At 38.9% G+C, this 20,562-nt stretch overlaps 2 protein-coding genes across 6 annotated transcripts in view; one reads left to right on the forward strand and one right to left on the reverse strand.

The window, feature by feature from the left end:
* Nucleotides 1-20,562, reverse strand: part of LOC138749986 (uncharacterized) — a 139,434-nt gene that overhangs the window by 91,409 nt on the left and 27,463 nt on the right. Inside the window, exons 2-3 of one of the 2 annotated variants that reach the window (XM_069912115.1) lie at nt 9,108-9,176; nt 5,627-5,667 (exon numbers count right to left, since the gene is read on the reverse strand). In XM_069912115.1, the coding sequence (XP_069768216.1) occupies nt 5,627-5,667; nt 9,108-9,143 (77 nt within the window). In that variant the 5' untranslated portion in view covers nt 9,144-9,176. Of the gene's footprint in view, nt 1-5,626; nt 5,668-9,107; nt 9,184-20,562 lie in introns of those variants that run through there. The other variant, XM_069912126.1, reaches the window with a different exon arrangement.
* ikzf1 (IKAROS family zinc finger 1 (Ikaros)) overlaps nt 1-20,562 on the forward strand; it is a 92,799-nt gene that overhangs the window by 51,062 nt on the left and 21,175 nt on the right. For 3 of the 4 annotated variants that reach the window (XM_069912106.1, XM_069912081.1, XM_069912100.1), the window contains exons 4-5: nt 8,813-9,073; nt 9,656-9,823. In XM_069912106.1, the coding sequence (XP_069768207.1) occupies nt 8,813-9,073; nt 9,656-9,823 (429 nt within the window). The remainder of the gene's footprint in view (nt 1-8,812; nt 9,074-9,655; nt 9,824-20,562) is intronic. The other variant, XM_069912091.1, reaches the window with a different exon arrangement.

The following is a 20,562-nucleotide window of genomic DNA, read 5'->3' on the forward strand; positions in this document are numbered from 1 at the left end:
TCTAGTTTTTGGTGCTGCATTTATCTTTTTTTGTAAGCAGAGATCAAGTTTTTTTTTTGTTAAGTACAAAACATTATTCACATTATTCCGAAATATGAAAAAATCCAAAATCTGAAACACCTCTGGCCCCATGCATTTTGGATAAGGGGTACTCGACTGCTAAGTTTTGATCCAACAATTCTCAAGAAGTTCAACGTCTTCCAAAACAACAAAGCCATTTTGATTGGCAGCACATCAACCATTCTAGACATTTATTCTCTCTTCCATTCATGCACAGTGTCTGCACTCTGCACCATCCAGAAAACGCATTATGGTTCTTTGCCTCGGCTACTACTACAGCACCTTTCAAACCTGAATCTTCCAACACCAAGAAGGACAAGGGAAGAAGGCATATGGAAACACCACCTCCAGTTCTAATCCAAGATGCACACCATTCTGACTATGAAATATATTGCCAGACCTTCATCCTCATCAGGCTGTGAGGGGAGTAAGAGTTAGATTCATGTGGCATAGATTTATATAGGTCGGCACAAGATCTTGAGCTGAAGAGCCCGATCTATGTTCGTTTTTTAAATCCTGAAACTCCCCAACCAACAACTTCACTACTTGCCATCATGTTCCCAAACATTATTAGGAATGGACAAAAAAATTCTGTCTATTCTGGCATAGACAGGGACACCCTGTCAAAATGAATTAAAAAGTGGGCATTATTGTTTATTTTTATTTATCCATCTGAATTGTGACTTTTATTTATTATAATTAGAATTTTCATTAATTACTTTTAATCTTGCTGTGCCAATTTGATGTCCCCATAGTTACTACATTGCTAACAGAGTGTACAATATTAATACTTAAAGCAACATTCCCAACTCTTCCAGAGCATTGATTTAGATTAAAACGTACTTTGCATGATTAACAAGTTTGCAGATGACACTAAATTATCTGGTATTGTAGATAGTCAAGACAGTTGCCAAAAATTACAGAAGGATCTTGATACAGGAATTTAATATGAGAAATGTGAAATGTATTTTGGGAAGTCAAACATAGGTAGGGCCTACACAGTGAATGATAGGGATCTGTGGAGTGTTGTAGGGCAAAAAGATCTCAGAGTACAGCTACATAGTACCTTGAAAATGGCATCATGGGTAGATCGAGAAGTCAAAAAGGCTTGGAGAACATACATTGGCCTTCATCAATCAGAGTTTTGAATATAAAAGTTGGGAGATCATGTATAAGACATTGTTGAGGGTCCTTTAGAGTATTATGTTCAATTTTGATCACTGTGCTGCAGGAAAGATGTTGTCAAGCTGGGGACTATGAAGAGAAGATTTACAAGGTTGTTGCCAGGACTCAGGGGTCTGTGTTATAGGGAGAGGTTGTATAGCCTAGGGCTTTATTCCTTGAAGCACAGGAGGATGAGGGGTGATCTCAGAGATGGTATACAAAATCATGAGAGGAATAGATTAGGTGAACTCACGGAGACTTTGCCCAGAGTAAGGCTTAAAATGCAGATTCTGCAAGGTCTGTATAAATGTTTTTATATTCTTTGTGTCTCCATGGAAACATATTCTTAGTCAAGCTCTCTCTCTCTCTCTCTCTCTCTCTCTCTCTCTCTCTCTCTAAGAAAAATGGTCAGTTTTGAATTTCCCTTTGTTCTGCGGAGATTGAGGGGCTTGAAATGGTCCAAAAACTTTTATTGACTGTTTAAAATATCATTTTAAGCAACATTTAATCATAGTTTTAGTACTGTAATAATGTTTTAACCAATATTTGGTTTAATAAACCTTGGGAATTCTCAACTCAACTTTGGTATGGATCATTTTTAAACAAGTCATAAACAACAAGGACATTCTAGTCTCTCCAGGTCATTATAAAGGAAGATAGTTATGACATTTAGTCAATAAAAGTGGAAATATTGACTCATTAGTCAAAAATAGATGGAATTTAAGACAATAGAAAGTTGGAAATTGGATTTGGAATTCGGTCGGACTGGATTGACTGGGCTCTGTTTAGAGTATTTCAAACAAGGAGGCACAATCATCAACAACAGCACTGAAGGAGCAATGAGGCTTATCAAAGGATTCCTTCTGTGTGTTTATTGCAAGTTAGAACACAGTTTGGAGAAATTGCTGCTTGTCCTTTGAGGACTGTTCTGGTTTTGGAGTTATTGTTTGATGTCAGAATATGACAATTAGCTGAATGGATAAGATGGCAGCTGTCCCTGAAGCTACCCCACCTAAGGAGCTGTGTTGAGAAGATGAAGAAATTGGATCTTGCAAAGGCAGGAACTAGATGTGAGTGGAAACAAAGTGACTCTTCAAGCAAGACTGAATGAGAAAATAGAAGAGCAGAAGATTTCAGCTGCTGGGGATACAGATCCCACAGAATTACTGCAATAATTAATAAAGCTAAGGTCAGCCACAAAGAAATAGCTGAAGCTGTGCCACAAGATGGTGGTGAGAAGGATGGACAATCCAAAATGAAATAGGACCTAAGGATCGTGTGTCAAAAGTTGAAAGCAGGAGAAGAAAGAGGAGTTCTAGATCAGGCTCCAGAGCTTCAAGAACTGAGTCTATAGGTCTAAAGATTCAGGCAGATACAGCAGCTCTTGAAGCAGAAAATAGCAGTTAAATTGGACTTAGAAAAGCAGAAGGAGCAGATAAGAATAACATGGGTGTAGCTATGGAGAGAAGAGGAGCAGAAATAGCAGCAGCTACGGAGAGAAGAGGAGCAGTTACGGTGAGAAGAGGAGCAGCTACGGAGAGAACAGGAGCAGAAACGAGAGCAGCTGCGGATGGAAAAGGAGCCGCAGGAGGAGCAGCTAAGAAGGGAGGAAGGGCAGCTAAAAAAGGGAAAAGGAGTTACTGGAACTGGACAAAAAAATTGTTAATCAGATCAGGTCGAAGGCATTAGAAGTCTCAGTGGTATCTGGTGCTCGAAGCAAATTATCTAAAGTGTCACATTTTGAGGAAGGACAACAGAATAAAAAATTAATACCAAGGCTGAGCCAGTGCTATAGTCATAAAACATGTTTGGTCCTGAACTGGACAGGTTAAGGCACAGTGGTGCCAAATCCCAAACCCCAGTAATGACCCTATGGGACAAAGATGTGAACCTAATGAAATCTTATGAAACAGAATACCATCTGCACCCCACAGGAAATTGAAATCTGGGTGAACAAAGTAACTTTCTGCCAGACATGACAATACCATATGAAATGGTCGCATTGTTATTTCAGTTACAGCCCAAGATAAAGATTCCAGTTTTTGATGGTGACCCCTTGAATTCCAAGCACTAATGAAAAGCTTTGAATACAATATTGAAATTAAGTGAAAAAGCTTGGAGGATTGTTTATATTTATTTGCAGCAGTTCATGAGTGGACCACCATGAGATCTTGTAAAGAGTTGCCAACATAGGTCTCTTAGTTAAGGATTCAAACAGGCTATGTCGTTACTAAAGAAGCATTTTTGGCAACAGTACAAAATTTCTACACCTTATGTACAGAAGGTTCTTTCATGGCCGACAATAAGACTGAATTATGCAAAGGGTTTACAAACTTATGCCCTCTTTCTATGAGGATGTTGCAACATCATGACAGAGATTGGCCACCTTTGAGACCTTGACATACCTAATAATATGCTAATCATTGTAAATATATTGTACTTACGGATGAGAGAACTAAGGAAGGATTCAAGATGATGAAAACCAGAAAAAATGTGATGAAATAGCTACTTTTAAGGATTTAGTGGAGTTCATTGAAGGGCAAGTGGACATTGCCACAGATCCAGTGTATGGAATTATCAAACAGTAAATAAAGCTGAGAAGTCCAAATCATATCTTCAACCAAATTGTTTTAAAAACTACCTCACTGACAGTTGCAGATAAAGAAAATAAGGAAACTTAAAGTTTACCTGTTGTGAAGAAATATTTGTTCTGTAATGATAAGTATAATTTGGAAAAGTGCACAAATGGAAAAGGAGATGCATTGTGAGAAATCGCTTTTCTGAAGGAAAATGGAGGATGTGTAAAGGACACATTAGCAAAAACTGTAAAAAGCGACTCAACTGTGATAAATATAGTCAAAAGCATCCTAAAATGCTACATATCTTTCAGGAAAAGAAGGAAAAAAAAAACAAATGACAAAAAAGAAACAGATGAAAACAGTGTTGAAGTTTCAGTATTGACAAATGGACTTACTTGCCCCGGTGAAAATAACTGCAAACTTTTAATAGTATATGTGTAAGTCAAGGCCAAGACAGGAAGTGCAATAGTGCATATGTATGCATTTCTTGACCCAGGAAGCACTGTATCATTTTGCACCATGCGGATAATGAATAAGCTTAATCTACAAGGAAGAAGTACAAAAATTATATTGAGAACTATAGGTCAAGTTAAAGACATTGAAACTAACATTGATTTGGGCCTAGATATCGGTGGACTGGATAGTAATGATTTTTGTGAACTCCCAGGTATATTCACTCAGAAGATTGTGTATGTGCATATAGGAAACATCCCACATCAAAACAACATTGAACCATGGACACATTTGGAAAATGTTCATTTACGCGAAATCAACTCTGAGATTGAGTTGCTGATTGGTTCAGATGTACCAAAAGCTCTGGAATCACTAGATAAAGAGTGTCGGAGATGGACCTTACGTGGTCAAAACTATGCTTGATTGGATGATAAATGGACCATTAGGAGAAAGAAAAGATATTCAAAATCAGTTGGTTAAAGTGTCAACAAGATATCGATTGTTAAACTTGATGAGCTGTGGGAGTAGCAGTTCAAGATTGACCTTCCTGAGGGCATCAGGGACAACCAAGAACCTTCAATGAAAGACCAGCAGTTCTTGGAATCAATGTCAAAATTTGCCAACCTGGTTAATGATCGTTATTGCATTGGATTACCTTTAAAGAAAAGGGAAATATGTATTCTTGATAATATAAGCATTATCAAGCAATGTATGCTGAATTTAAAGAGAAGATTCAAGAAAGATTCTTCCTTTCATTCAGTCTACACCAAAATGCATGTCTGATATGATATCCAAAGCATATGCAGAGAAAGTAGCAGATAATATTTTGGAGCATAGTGATGGCAAAAAATGATACTTACCACATCATGGGGTTTCGCATCCACAGAAGAAAAAAACTTTGAGTGGTGTTTGATGTGGAGCAACCTTTCGGGGAGTTTCACTAAATTCTTAGCTCTTACAGGGTCTTGATTTGATCTGTATGTTGATCGGAGTCTTAACTAGATTCCGTAAAGAACCTGTCATCATCACTGCAGACATTGAAGTGATGTTCCATCAGGTGAAAGTACCAAATGAAGACTGTGACTTGTTATGATTCCTTTGGTGGCCTGATGGAGACTACAGTCAGAACATGGTGGAATACATAAGGAAGGGCATCTATTTGGAGCAACATCATTGCCAGGCTGTGCGAATTTTGCCCTTAGGAAGTGTGCTGAGGACAATATGAAACTACTTAGACCTCAAGCTATAAGCACGATCAGGAATAACTTCTATGTGGATGACTGTCTCACTTCTGCAGTTACAGTAAAAGAAGCAATAGCTCTTTATCATAAGTTGAGGGTGATCTGTTTCAAAGGAAGCTTTCTACTTACCAAATGGACAAGTAACAATCGTCAGGTATTGACTGCTGTACCTGAAAGAGAGAGGGTAGAAGAAATGAAGAATTTAGACTTAGACCATGAGAACCTTCCTGTTGAGAGGGTGTACAATGGTGTGTTCAGCGTGACATCTTCAAGTTCAAAATCATTTTGAAGGACCAACCTCTCACAAGAAGGGGAATTCTATCAACAGTTAGTTCAATATATGATCCACTAGGAATATTGGCACCAGTTGTCCTGATTGCCAAGAAAATCCTGCAAGATTTGTGTAGGAGGATGATTAGTTGGGGTGATGAGATACCAGAATCCATTGCACAAAAGTGGACATGTTGGATTCAAGATCTTCGTAAGCTGGAAGATTTCAAGATTGACAGATGCTTCATACCCACAAATTTTGGAACTGTAAAGTAGGTGGGGAGGGATGAGTGGATGAGAAAGTCATGAAGGGAGCAGTCCCTACAAAAGGTTGAGTGGGAAGGAGAGGGGAAGATATGATTAGTAGTGGGATCATGTTGGAGGTGGCAGAAATTACAGAGGAAGGCTAGTGGGGTACTAGATAAGGACAAGGGAATCCTGTGTTTGTTATGTCTGGGGGCCAGGGAAAATGAGTGCTGCCCTGTTTATTAATAATAATCCCATCTTATTCAAAGTCATTTCATTTTCTATGTTGTTACAGGAAAGATTAAGATGTTTCTGTTTTTTTAATGATGAAAAACTGTTGATTTAAATTTCATTGCACCTTGCATTTCAGTGATTCTTCTATTTTTAAAAATGTTATAGTGAAGAATCTTTTTAAAATTGTACAACAGATTAAATTTTATGATATTGTACATTGGAAGAATTTAATTGTTGTAGTCACATGTAAAATTAGACACACAAACCTAAATCAGCTGTATTTCACTGCAGATAGGTAGTAACACACAATATCCTGCTTGAAGGAAATTTAAAATGAAACTTCATTTTATGAATCTGTTGTAAATGACCAATGAATCGGTCATTATGTAAAGGAGAATGGTTAATATTTTAGGTGGACTGTAATGTAATTGAGTTTTTAATTTATTTGATTTAATCTGAAAATTGAAGACTGTCAGTTTGATGGCAATGTTTGAATGGAAAGGCTGGAAAGGCTATTAAAGGCTGGAAAGGCTATTAAACAATAGCCTGGCTATTAAACAATAACCTGGAAAGGCTATTAAACAAAACCATAAGAATAACAGGATTTGAAACTCAGGCATAAAAAATTTGTTATTCTCTCTTCCAAAGTTCATACTCTCATGGATAACTACAAATATGACTCTAAACACCATCCATATGTAAAACTTGTAAACTGCTACATATCAAACAAAACAAATAGATTGAACAATTTTGAATAAATTGTGAATGAAGTCTTTAAATATGGCCAGAAAAGCCCCATTTTTTTCCTGTTTTCATTGTCCATTTTTTTTTTAAAATCACAGCTTTTGGCTAGATGTCATTCAGTATTGAAATGTAATCATAACTGCTGTATTTTCAATTATTTTTGATAATAATTTTTAAATTATTAATTCATTTTATTATTAACTATGGCATCAACCTAAAACAAGATGGAGACATAACCACTCTTCATGAAAGATATGTGAGGAAGAATTGCTGTTAAACTAGCTAAATTCAGTTCTTACCATGTTGGATATGGAATTGCACACCATGTTGGTTGCAGAAAATTTAGATTCAGATTTCAGATTAATTGTCAAGAGTGTATACATGGCATCACATACAACCCCAAGATTCTTTTCCCAGCAGGTGAGGCAAAATTACCACTTATTGGTGGTGCAAAGAACAAACTGACTCAACATACATATGTAGACAAATAAAGAAATGTAAACAAACTGATAGAAAAAAAATCAATAAAATGCACAAGTAAGAGTCCTTAAATGAGTCCCTGATTGAGTTTGTTGTTGAGGAGTCTGATGGTGGAGGGGTAGCAGCTGTTCCAGAACCTGGTGGTACACCTATACCTCTTTCCTCATAGTAGCAGTGAGAACAGAGAGTGTGCTAGATGATGTGGATTCTTGATGATTGTTGATTGCTGATGTTCTCGATGGTGGGGAGAGTTTTACTTGTGATGTCCTGGGCTGTGTCCACTAACATTTGCAAGGCTTTACACTCAGAGGTGTTATCCCATTACCAGACCGTGATGCAGCCAGTCAACACACTTTCCACTATACATCTGTCAAAATTTGCCAGGATTTCCAATATCATACCAAATCGCCGCAAACTCCTGAGGAAGTAGAAGTGCTAACATGGTTTCTTTATGTCTCTTGGGTGCAGGAAAGATTGTCCAAGGTAGTGTCTCCCATGAACTTTGCTCACCCTCGCCACCAAAAAGACGAGAAAATTAGAAACACTGCAGAGGCATCATTGTTGCAAATTATGGAAGAAATCATTTGTAGATATTTCTATCTTCTAGGAAACATTCAGAGTTATTGGACACTGCACCTTTTTTGTGAAAGGATTGCATATTCTTTTATTAATTAGCCACCAAGCCAAATAATCTTGTTAAAGTTGGTTCTGCCTTAATTATTGTTTCCTATTTGAGGTACAAACCAATTTTAGGAAAGTAAAAGGTTTAATCAAATTACTTTCTTGTGATGTGGAGCAATATTACACATAACCTTCATTTGTGTCACAAATCAATTTGATTTTTTTAATGATATTTTACAATGTGTTCATGCCCAATCAAAATTGTTAATTTTAGACTTAAAGTACCCAAATACATATCCTCTAACAACTTATCTTAAGATTCTAATGATATGGAAAGTGACCATTTGACTCATCAGGTTGATATTATTTCATAGGGGTACAATCTTATTTATCCAATTCCTGAGATTTATTTCCCTATAATTGTGCAGTTTATTCCTTCTCAAACATGCCCATCAATTTCTCTGATTATTTTTGCATTTATTTTATTGAAGAATATAGTGACCAAAAACCTATTAGAATGATTTAAATTGAATTAGAGTTGTGTTTTTAAATCATTAATTGTTCCTGTTCTTTTGTGTTGGAGAATAGCAATAAAAAAGGTTACACATTTTCTCTTTTTCCTCTCATGTGTAAATTGCTATGTTGTAAATTAGCATGTTGTCACTGTTTAACTGGCCATGAGGCCAACATTGCTGATATATTGCATTTTATTTCTTTCAGCAAATTCTATTAAGGTAGAAACTCCAAGTGATGAAGAGAATGGAAGAGCCTGTGACACAAATGGTGAAGAGTGTGCTGAAGATTTGCGCTTGATAGATACTTCTGGGACTAAATTGAATGGACCACACAATGGCCAAGGCGGCAAAGCATTTTCTGGAGTTGGTGGCATTCGACTTCCAAATGGCAAGCTGAAGTGTGATATCTGTGGAATAATTTGCATTGGTCCAAATGTCCTCATGGTGCACAAACGTAGCCACACTGGTAAAAACAGGCACCGCTTTTTACTGTTTTTTACCTTCAGCACTTTCATTTGGATTTTACTATGCCGCATTTTTCCATGTCATTTCCAAAAGCGATATCATAACTGAAAAATAAAAATGGGATGCAGAGATTAAAGTCAGAGCCTGAAATGCATTTTTAATAAGTTTCCTTTTTTTCTTACTCATTGGCATTTCTTTTTTTTTAAGAACCATTGGAAAAGAGACATTAAGCATAACAACATGCCACAACCTTCTGAAATCAAATCTGTTTATTTGGAAACTGCTGATCAGGAAGAGCAACTCTAAACGCACAATAATGCAGACACTCCATTTAAATGAGTTTGAATCTTCATTGTGATGTGCTATTTTGTTTTTTTTTTTAAAAATTAGATTTTTCAGATCAAATTGACCCAGTCACTGAAGCGTTGAGAAACTGGCAGGTTTAGTCTGAATGACTCTTGTTACATCAACGGTGCATCTGGTAGAAATTAGAAAACAGCAGCAAAGATACATCTTTAAAAAAAAATTCAACATTTATAATATTCAGGGGTATTTTTGCTAATAAATATACTTTGTCTTGCAGGGGAGCGCCCCTTCCAATGCAGTCAATGTGGTGCATCATTTACTCAAAAAGGCAATCTACTTCGTCACATTAAGTTGCACTCTGGTGAGAAACCATTCAAGTGCCATCTTTGTAACTATGCCTGTCGTCGTCGAGATGCACTTTCAGGTCATCTGCGGACTCATTCTGGTGCGTATAATTATCAACAATGTGCGCTGAGTTATTAGTTATTTGCCTACTGGTCATAAAGGGAGAGAATCATGAAGTGAAACTTAGAAATTAATGTTACTAATCATTAACATGTCTGTCTTGTACTTCTCTCTCTATTCTTTTAACAATCACATTAAATTCCTATAAAATCTTTGGCTTGGCTTCGCGGACGAAGATTTATGGAGGGGGTAAATGTCCACGTCAGCTGCAGGCTCGATTGTGGCTGACAAGTCCGATGCGGGACAGGCAGACACGGTTGCAGCGGTTGCAGGGGAAAATTGGTTGGTTGGAGTTGGGTGTTGGGTTTTTCCTCCTTTGTCTTTTGTCAGTGAGGTTGGCTCTGCGGTCTTCTTCGAAGGAGGTTGCTGTCCGCCGAACTGTGAGGCGCCAAGATGCACGATTTGAGGTGATATCAGCCCACTGGCGGTGGTCAATGTGGCAGGCACCAAGAGATTTCTTTAGGCAGTCCTTGTACCTCTTCTTTGGTGTACCTCTGTCACGGTGGCCAGTGGAGAGCTCGCCATATAACACGATCTTGGGAAGGCGATGGTCCTCCATTCTGGAGACGTGACTCACCCAGCACAGCTGGATCTTCAGCAGCGTGGACTCGATGCTGTCGGCCTCTGCCATCTCAAGTACTTCGATGTTAGGGATGAAGTCGCTCCAATGAATGTTGAGGATGGAGTGGAGACAATGCTGGTGGAAGCGTTCTAGGAGCCGTAGGTGATGCCAGTAGAGGACCCATGATTCGGAGCTGAACAGGAGTGTGGGTATGACAACGGCTCTGTATACGCTTATCTTTGTGAGGTTTTTCAGTTGGTTGTTTTTCCAGACTCTTTTGTGTAGTCTTCCAAAGGTGCTTCAGCGCTTGACGTCCTGCTTTGCGGAAACTGCCAAAATGTTTGGCCTGGAAGTCAGCCTGAAGAAAACTGAGGTCCTCCATCAGCCAGCTCCCCACCATGACTACCAGCCCCCCCACATCTCCATCGGGCACACAAAACTCAAAACGGTCAACCAGTTTACCTATCTCGGCTGCACCATTTCATCAGATGCAAGGATCGACAATGAGATAGACAACAGACTCGCCAAGGCAAATAGCGCCTTTGGAAGACTACACAAAAGAGTCTGGAAAAACAACCAACTGAAAAACCTCACAAAGATAAGCGTATACAGAGCCGTTGTCATACCCACACTCCTGTTCGGCTCCGAATCATGGGTCCTCTACCGGCACCACCTACGGCTCCTAGAACGCTTCCACCAGCGTTGTCTCCACTCCATCCTCAACATCCATTGGAGCGCTCACACCCCTAACGTCGAGGTACTCGAGATGGCAGAGGTCGACAGCATCGAGTCCACGCTGCTGAAGATCCAGCTGCGCTGGATGGGTCACGTCTCCAGAATGGAGGACCATCGCCTTCCCAAGATCGTATTATATGGCGAGCTCTCCACTGGCCACCGTGACAGAGGTGCACCAAAGAAAAGGTACAAGGACTGCCTAAAGAAATCTCTTGGTGCCTGCCACATTGACCACCGCCAGTGGGCTGATAACGCCTCAAACCGTGCATCTTGGCGCCTCACAGTTTGGCGGGCAGCAGCCTCCTTTGAAGAAGACCGCAGAGCCCACCTCACTGACAAAAGGCAAAGGAGGAAAAACCCAACACCCAACCCCAACCAACCAATTTTCCCTTGCAACCGCTGCAATCGTGTCTGCCTGTCCCGCATCGGACTGGTCAGCCACAAACGAGCCTGCAGCTGACGTGGACTTTTTACCCCCTCCATAAATCTTCGTCCGCGAAGCCAAGCAAAGATTTGCCTTGGCGAGTCTGTTGTCTATCTCGTTGTCGATCCTTGCATCCGATGAAATAGTGCAGCTGAGATAGGTAAACTGGTTGACCGTTTTGAGTTTTGTGTGCCCGATGGAGATGTGGGGGGGCTGATAGTCATGGTGGGGAGCTGGCTGATGGAGGACCTCCGTTTTCTTCAGGCTTTGGCCAAACACTTTGGCAGTTTCCGCAAAACAGGACGTCAAGCGCTGAAAAGCTGGAGAACTGTTATATTCACAAAATGAAATTTGAAGACCAGTAATTTTCTCTCTTTTTGTGTTCATTGATTGTGACTCTTATCTACAGTTTGTTTTCTTTTGGATCTCTTCTATTTTCTGATTCACTTTACACAGATTGGTTAAAGTTTATGCAGAGATGGCCCAGCAAAGATAAGATCACTTATTTTCCATGAAGCTTCAGTCCACACACCGCTTTCAATAAAGCCATTAGCAATACTTCATTATGTTAAGTGCTCTTTTAAACTTCATTTTTGTTCTTCAACAAAAAAATGGAAATGTAAACATTATTTGAGGTGTGCATATAGCATTTGTGCCTCTGAGTTAGTAGATTTGTTGCTGAATTGAGAGGCAGTATAGGTCAGTAAACATGAGACTGATGGATCAATAGGACTTGCCACGAAATCGACTGCAGAGTTTTGGATGAACTGAGCTAAGGATATATGCAAGATGGTATTTGTTCACTTTCCTGCATTAACACACATGAAGGCTCAGAATCATGTGCAGTCTTTAAGTGAAATTGGTTTTAAAGACCAAAGTATAATTGGAGTACTGTATAAGTTGTAGCACTGAGATCTACTTAGTTGACAGGAGAAAATTTGTTGAATTTGCAAGAGAAGAATAATTGGGTATATTAGCATAGAAGTTTGGATATATTGAGGGAATAGACAGTTCAATTAAATGCAACACAAATCCTGAAAATGCCTTTTGCAGTTTTTTTTGGTGATGCTGATAAAAAAGGCTTTTTCAAAATGTTTATAGACAAAGTACTGGAAAATAACATGCATCACATGCCTAACAAAATGCATTGTTAAAGTCAACTGAGTGAACTAGTAGATTCTCTGTGGCAGTTGGAAAATGGGTAATAGACCATGAGCTGATAATAGATTGCTTTAAAAGGCCAGGTATATCTGCAAAATTTACATTTATTTTGTGCAGCTGTTAATAAAGTAGTGATAGGCTCCATTTATATTATAGGTTAGAATTTTTGCAAGAAATATCTTGCCCAGATCCCCCCCCCACCCCCCGAACTCTGTTCTAAGTTTAGCAGAAAGGTTTCTAAAAAGCAGTTTTTCATTCTACATGATGTTGGAATTTGAGATCAAAAGATCAATGTTGTAACTGGGTCCTGGACTCAAATTTAAAATTCTCACCTTATGTTCCAGTGTTTTTTTTCTGCAATATCACTGTTATTCCCTCCTACAGTGCCGCAGTTCTGCTATCCTTTTACCAAGCTCCTCCAAGGACTCTATTCATCCATCATTCACTTCTTAAATCATCTGTCCTAAAAGCCATCTCTTTCACACAGGCCTTTAGCCACTTTAATCTCATGCACTTGAAACCCCTTTCTAACCTCTCAAAACTTCCAGTTTTCTTTCTCTCTTTGTGACCTTGTTTAAAGTCACATCTGACCCATTTCATGAGACTCTCTTACCAAATCTTCCACAGTTATCATGTTTTCTATTTTGTGGTTAAAAAGAACAAAGAGAATAAATTTGTACTCACTATTCCCACACAGTTACATATAAAATAAATGCATCTTTATTATTTTTCTGGGATTTTTTATTTTGTCAATACTAAAACATATTTCTTCCTTTTGAACATTTTTCCTGTGGCTCTTCCCACTTTACCTTTGAAATGTTAACTTTATTCTGGTCAGCTTTTACCTCCAAGAGTGGTTGCCCTTCCAATGTGCTTTGCGACATGTTAACAATGTTAGCAATAATTCTTCCTGTTAACGTTTATAATGGGCAACACAATTTATCATTAGTACATTGACTGCTTAAATCACAAGCAAAACAAACCATTTGCTGGAGGAACGCAGCATGTTGAACAACATTAGTGAGAGAAAGAAAATTGTCAGCATTTCGTGTTTGAGCCTTTCATCAACACCTGAAATAGTTGAGTTTGTCCAGTAGATTTTTTAGCTCCAGTTTCCAGCATCTGCAGTATTCTATGTTTTAAATTTCAATTGCAGCTTTAACTTCAATTCTTATAGTTTGAGAAAAAAATATTAAATGCAACCATATTATTCAAGATTCAGTTGGTGTTATTAATGGGCAAATTCTAAACAAGTTAAATAATTCCCTTGCTTTACGAGACATGAATAAATTCCTGAAGGAAGGGATTTTTCAAGCATGTTTCCAATGCTGTGTGTTTCAGAATTTTGCAGTTTGGGTTACCCACTCACTGTTCTTTACTTTAGATGTTTTTAATTGTGTGTTGTTCATGACCACTGTAGCTTGACAGAGAACATTTTTACTCAAATCACCCTGTAGGTGAAATGTACAACAGTCATTCATATTTGAGTCTTGCAGAATGCTTTACATCCAAAGTCTTATCCAAATTCCTGAATTTAATTTAAGAAGTTTAGTGCCAAATTAAATAACGATAAATCATGACTTTTTCAAAACCTAAACTTATTAATTATTAATCTCGGTACATCTCATTCTGTACCATCACCAGTCAAAAACAAAGGTCAGAAGACACACTCCTGCATAAGACTCCGTTTAGACAACATTTGGAGTACTGTATGCAGCTCTTAACATCATATTACAGGAAGGATGAAGAGGCTTTGGAGAGGGTGCAGAAGAGATTCACTAGAATGTGGCTGGATTGGAGGGTATTAGCTGTAAGGAAAGTTTGGACAAAAGGAGCGTCAGAGGCTAAGAGGTGACCTGATAGGATATACAATTATGAGAGGCACAGAAAGAGTAGATAGTCTTTTACCCTGAACTGTCAATTACTAGAGGGCATACATTTAATGTGGGAGATGGGAGAAGAATTCAAAGGACATTTGCAAGGCACTTTTACATAGTGATGGTTGTCTATTGCACGATGATGGTGGTAGGAGTAGAATTGAAAGTAACATTTAAGAAACATTTAGATAGAAAAATGAATAGGTGGGGAATGGAAATAAAAAGAACATATTCAGGCAGAAGGGATTAGTTTAATTTGACATCATGGTTGGACATTGTAAGGTCAAAAGGCCTTTTCCTGTGCTGTACTTTTCTATGTTCTGTACTTCTATGTAGCTTGCCAAAGTGGCTTTTGAAATGAGAAGCAGGGAACAATTTTTTTAATTTAGAGGATCGCCATGGTTATTGAAGCAATTAGCACAACACTGTTACAGCACCAGCCGCATGGGTTCGGATCCAGCACTGTGTGTAGAAATTTGTACACTCTGCCATATCTGCGTGGCTTTCCTCTGAGTGCTTTGGTTTCATCCCACTTTTCAAAAATGTACAGGGGTTGTACATTATCTGGGGTCTTTGGGTGGCATGGGGGTAGTGGGCTGAAAGGACCTGCTACTATGCTGTATGTCTAAATTTAAAATAGAGCACTATAATGTCGTACCAGCCCAGGTCGCCAAATATACCCATGTAACTAATGTAATCAATTAACATATGAATCCCATACATCTTTGGAATGTGAGAGGATTTTTTTAATTCCATCTGTATTACACAGTCAGTTTGTTTACATTCGTTATCTGTTTACATTCTTTATTTGTCTACATGTGTACATTGTGTACAGTTTTATTTTCTTGGACTTCCAGTAAGTGGTAATTCAGCCTCATCTGCAGGAATGAATCTCAGGGATGTATGTGAAGTCATGTTTAAACTTGAAATCTATAATATCATGGCACTAACCCACAGCACTAACCATGATTCAGAAATATAAGTAAGGGCATCCTGTACATGGAATTTACATAACAGAAAAGGATTATTCAAATCAACTGATTTATCATAATAGAGCCATAGTGAGATACTGCTCAGAATAAGGCCATTGGTCTTACCAAATCCACTCTAATCATCAAGCATTCTTACACTAATACTGACATTAAATAATTCTATTCTCTCCAAATTCCTTTTATTTCTCCTCCAAGTTCTACCACATATCTATCCATTAGGAACTACCTACAATGGTCAATTAACCTACCATTCTGCATGTTTTTGTAATGTGGGATAATGTAAATTTCACACAGATAGCAGCAAAGGTTAGGATTGAACTTTGTCCACTGGAGTTGTGAGGAACAAGCTCTACTAGTTGCTCATTTTTCCTGTATCCTCACAAGCTTCCTTGAACACTACTTAATTAAATCTTCTCAGCTTATCTCTCCATTACATAACTAATCTCAATTCCCCTATTCTTTGCCTCAACTATTAATATTACAGTGAAATCTATATTCTTACTGCTCTCTAGGTAAAGAATTACTCCGGCATTTCTTAGCAGCTGAGATCAGATGTGGAAACAACTTCATTCCACCTTGTCCTTCAAAATACTTTAATAATTCTAAAGATCTCTTTCTGACATTCCTCAAAATTGTCCTGTGCAGTGGCCTTATTACCAATGTGAAAAATACTTTTTTCTTAATTTGACTCGAGGTAGTTTTCCACATGCATAAAATAAAATAAATAGAATAGGAGTAATTTTTCAGGCTTTGTATCATTCAATAAGTTGACGATCTTTTACTTCAGTGCCACTTTCCTGCACAAACATCCATCCCTATTCCCTTAATGTTTTAAAATCTGTTTTCTTCTTGTATGTTCTTATTAGCCCCTTTTCCACTGGTACCTTGTCCCAGGAATTAACGAGGAATTTACTGGGGCAGTAAATTTACTGGGACCGGCTCGCTGGTGACTTCGTTTCATGCTGGGGATTAATGGCCTCTTCCCCTACTTATATCCCCAGTGTCAGCTGATGCCTGCATGCCAATTAAACCACTGGTAAAAGGACAGCAGAAAGTCACCCGTTTCCAGTTGAAGGTAGACTCTCTGATCCCTGGGGATGAGTTGTGTTCAGTGGAAAAGCAGTCAGTGTCCCAGTTAAAAGTGGCCCAGTGAAAACCGCACAATTGGCTTCCTATCCCGGGACACTGCACAGACAATTAACTCGTATGCTAATGGAAAAAGGGCTAGTGGCTCAGCCACTCGTCTCTCTTGGGTGCAGAGTTTTAAAAAAGAGAAGAAATTTCTTGTTGGAGTTAAATGGTTCTTGATGCCTGGTTCTTGATAACTGAATCAACTCGACATCTAGTCTGTCAAACTTTTAGGAATTTTGAACATTTCAATTAGATCATTTTTCAACCTTCTAATCTCTTGTTTACAGATTCATTAAGGAATACTGGCCCGGTCTGCTCTTTCTTATGTCACACAACAATCCATCAATCCATCCATCATAAGTAGATGTTTTCTTAAAAAAGTTGATCCTAATTAGATACAGAATTCTGGATGTAGTCTCAAAATTGGGGAGAGGATGGGAGTGTTTTGCAGGCCATCATGGAATCAATAGCTCAAAATGTCCTCCGCTTTATCTTATGCATTTGGGAATGAAAGGGTTAATATATGAGGAAAGATTGAGAAGTTGAATATGTAGTCTGGATTTTAGAAGAATGTGTGGTGATCTTGCTGAAACATGCAATTCTGATAGGATGGATACTGAGAAAATTTCTCCCATTGGAACTTGCTAGAATGAGAGGGGGTACAGTTATAGATTAAGTGGGTTGCCCATTTAAGAAGGAGATTAGAGGAAATGTATCTGTCACAGGGTCATGTCTTTGGAATTCTCTTCCCTGGAGATTCCTGGAGATGAATGTTTTTCTTTGTTTATCCTGCAAAGCATACAGAGGTCCCATTAATAGAGCACCACCATCAAGACAAGAAAGAGAAGCAAACAAGAGTCCCTCAAGAGATGGCAAGTGGCTGTGGATTCCCTGCAGTAAAAGCACAATACCAGACAAATTCAGCAGGTTAAACAGAGCAAAAATAAAGATACATAACCAATGTTTCAGGCTTGAGCCCTTCATCAAGGTCCTGTGATGATCCCAAGCTCAAGGCATCCAACTCATGTTCTCAAACTTAGCTCTGACGCTCCAAAGCATTAGGAAGCTATCAACATTTGAGAGCCTTTGGAAGTTGTGCTCTCCATTGCACCTTCACAAGTCCTGAACTTGATACCTGATTCCCAGAAGCCAAACACCAGCAGCCCATGCCCATTGTGAGGCCCTCAGCCACTGAGCCCCAAGCTCCTGCTATGCCTTCTACCTTGTAGGGTTCTCTCCAAGGCTTTTCCTTTTCTCAGCAGGAGGAGTAGAGTGGTGTAGGGGATGGTGAGGTTTTCCCCGCTGTGATGTCTTCATCTCATCCATTACTACCTTGCAGCCTGTAACCTTCAAAAGTCTGGCCTGTTGAACATTGGTACCACCATCTTGGACATAGACCCCTGAGGACATTGATGTAAAATCTGCCATTGGCTCCATTCTGCATGCAATTTAGACGGTATGGTCCATAGAGTGCAATGGCTGGTAATTAGGACCCTGTGGAAGAGCTCTGAAAGAACATGGTCCCATTCCTCACTCTTTGCAGGTCTAGACCAGCGGCAGTGCCACCATCTCAGCACCATGTTATGTTCATGACAATAAAATGAATCTTAAATCTTGGAAATATTACTTTGTTGTTGGTGCCTTCTTTGGAATGAGCTGTTACACGGGAAGTCCATTTCTTTGTTCTGTGGGTTACTGTTCTTTCAACTCATTTTCTCTTCACGAGACCTTTCCTTGCACAAATCCATTGTTATATTTACCTAGTTAACAACAACTTGGCTTCCAGTGACATTCATTTTCTCTGAAGGTATGTAATTTTTCTCTGCCAAGTGTATTGCCTGAGTCATCTCACATATTTGAATCATTTTTCACTGCTTTGCAATGTGTTTCACAATCCTCTTAATTCTTCCTTTGTTGAAAATTATCTGGCAATCAGTTCTAGTGATCAGTGTTTACTGTACTGTATTGTAATGAGCAGCACTGCAGGTGACCAGTGTGACTGCTCTTACCATGAGTAGAGACTGGGCTATGTGGTGGATAATCACTTTTAAAAATTGAATATCAATATTGTCTATCACTAAAGAACTTCTTACACATTATTATAGATTTCAATTGAAGTTGATGTTCACTTTATAATGTTATTTTACGTAGATGTAAAGTGCTGTTTTTACAGGGATTTCACAATTCTGGTTTTATTGAGAATTTTCCCTTCTCTAGGCATCACTAGGTACAATGTTGTTTTATTTATTTCCTGTGAAAATATAGATTAATTAACGAGGAAAGCTGTAGGGTGGATATTGCAGGTAAACAAGGTTCCCATGGGGCCCCTGAAATCACACCTTTTACTGCTATGTAGAGCCCAACAACCTCAAAGTGGTGTGCTGTCAAGGCAGAGAGCTGTGAGCAGCACATACTGTAAACTGTTAAAAGACCCTTTCAACTGTGTCTGAATGTTTTGATCATCAAAAACATTTAGAAACAGTAGAAATACATTCAGCTAATGAAAAATATTTTAAATAATACATTTATTTTAGGATATGCTCTATTTACCATATAACCATATAACCACTTACAGCACAGAACAGGCCAGTTCGGCCCTACTAGTCCATGCCGTAACAAATCCCCACCGTCCTAGTCCCACTGACCAGCACCCGGTCCATACCCCTCCAGTCCTCTCCTATCCATGTAACTATCTAGTCTTTCCTTAAATGTAACCAATGATCCCGCCTCAACCACGTCTGTCGGAAGCTCATTCCACATCCCCACCACCCTTTGCGTAAAGAAATTTCCCCTCATGTTCCCCTTATAATTTTCCCCTTCAATCTTAAACCATGCCCTCTAGTTTCAATCTCCCCAACTCTTAATTGAAAGAGCCTATCCACATTTACTCTGTCTGTCCCTTTTAAAATCTTAAACACCTCTATCAAGTCCCCTCTCAATCTTCTACGCTCCAGAGAAAAAAGCCCCAGTCTGCACAACCTTTCCCTGGAACTCAAACCTTGAAATCCTGTCAACATTCTCGTGAACCTTCTCTGCACTCTCTCTATTTTGTTTATATCTTTCCTATAATTTGGTGACCAAAACTGTATACAGTACTCCAAATTTGGCCTCACCAATGCGTTGTACAATTTCATCATAACCTCCCTACTCTTGAATTCAATACTCCGATTTATGAAGGCCAACATTCCAAATGCCTTCTTCACCACACCATCTACCTGAGTATCAGCCTTGAGGGTACTATTTACCACAACTCCTAAATCCCTTTGTTGCTCTACACATCTCAATAGCCAACCATTTAATGCATATGACCTATTTAGATTTGCCTTTCCAAAATGTAACACCTCACACTTATCTGTATTAAATTCCATCAGCCATTTTTCAACCCACACCTCCAGCCTTCCTAAATCACCTTTTAATCTACGGTAATCTTCCTCACTATCCACAACACCACCAATCTTTGTATCATCCGCAAACTTGCTTATCCAATTCTCCACCCCTACTTCCAGATCGTTAATATATATAACAAACAATAGTGGACCCAGGACCGATCCCTGAGGAACTCCACTAGTCACCGGCCTCCATTTGGACAAACAATTTTCTACCACTACTCTCTGACAACTCCCATCCAACCATTGCTGAATCCATTTCACTACCTCCTCATTTATGCCTCCACCTTTTTTCCTAACCTCCTGTGGGGAACTTTGTCAAAAGTTTTACTAAAGTCTAAATAGACAACATCCACAGCTTTCCCTTCATCAACCTTTTTTGTAATCCCCTCGAAAAACTCAATCAGGTTTGTCAAGCATGATCTACCCCTGACAAAACCATGCTGATTAC

This window comes from Narcine bancroftii, chromosome 1 (assembly GCF_036971445.1).
Source record: "Narcine bancroftii isolate sNarBan1 chromosome 1, sNarBan1.hap1, whole genome shotgun sequence".
Taxonomy (NCBI): domain Eukaryota; kingdom Metazoa; phylum Chordata; class Chondrichthyes; order Torpediniformes; family Narcinidae; genus Narcine; species Narcine bancroftii.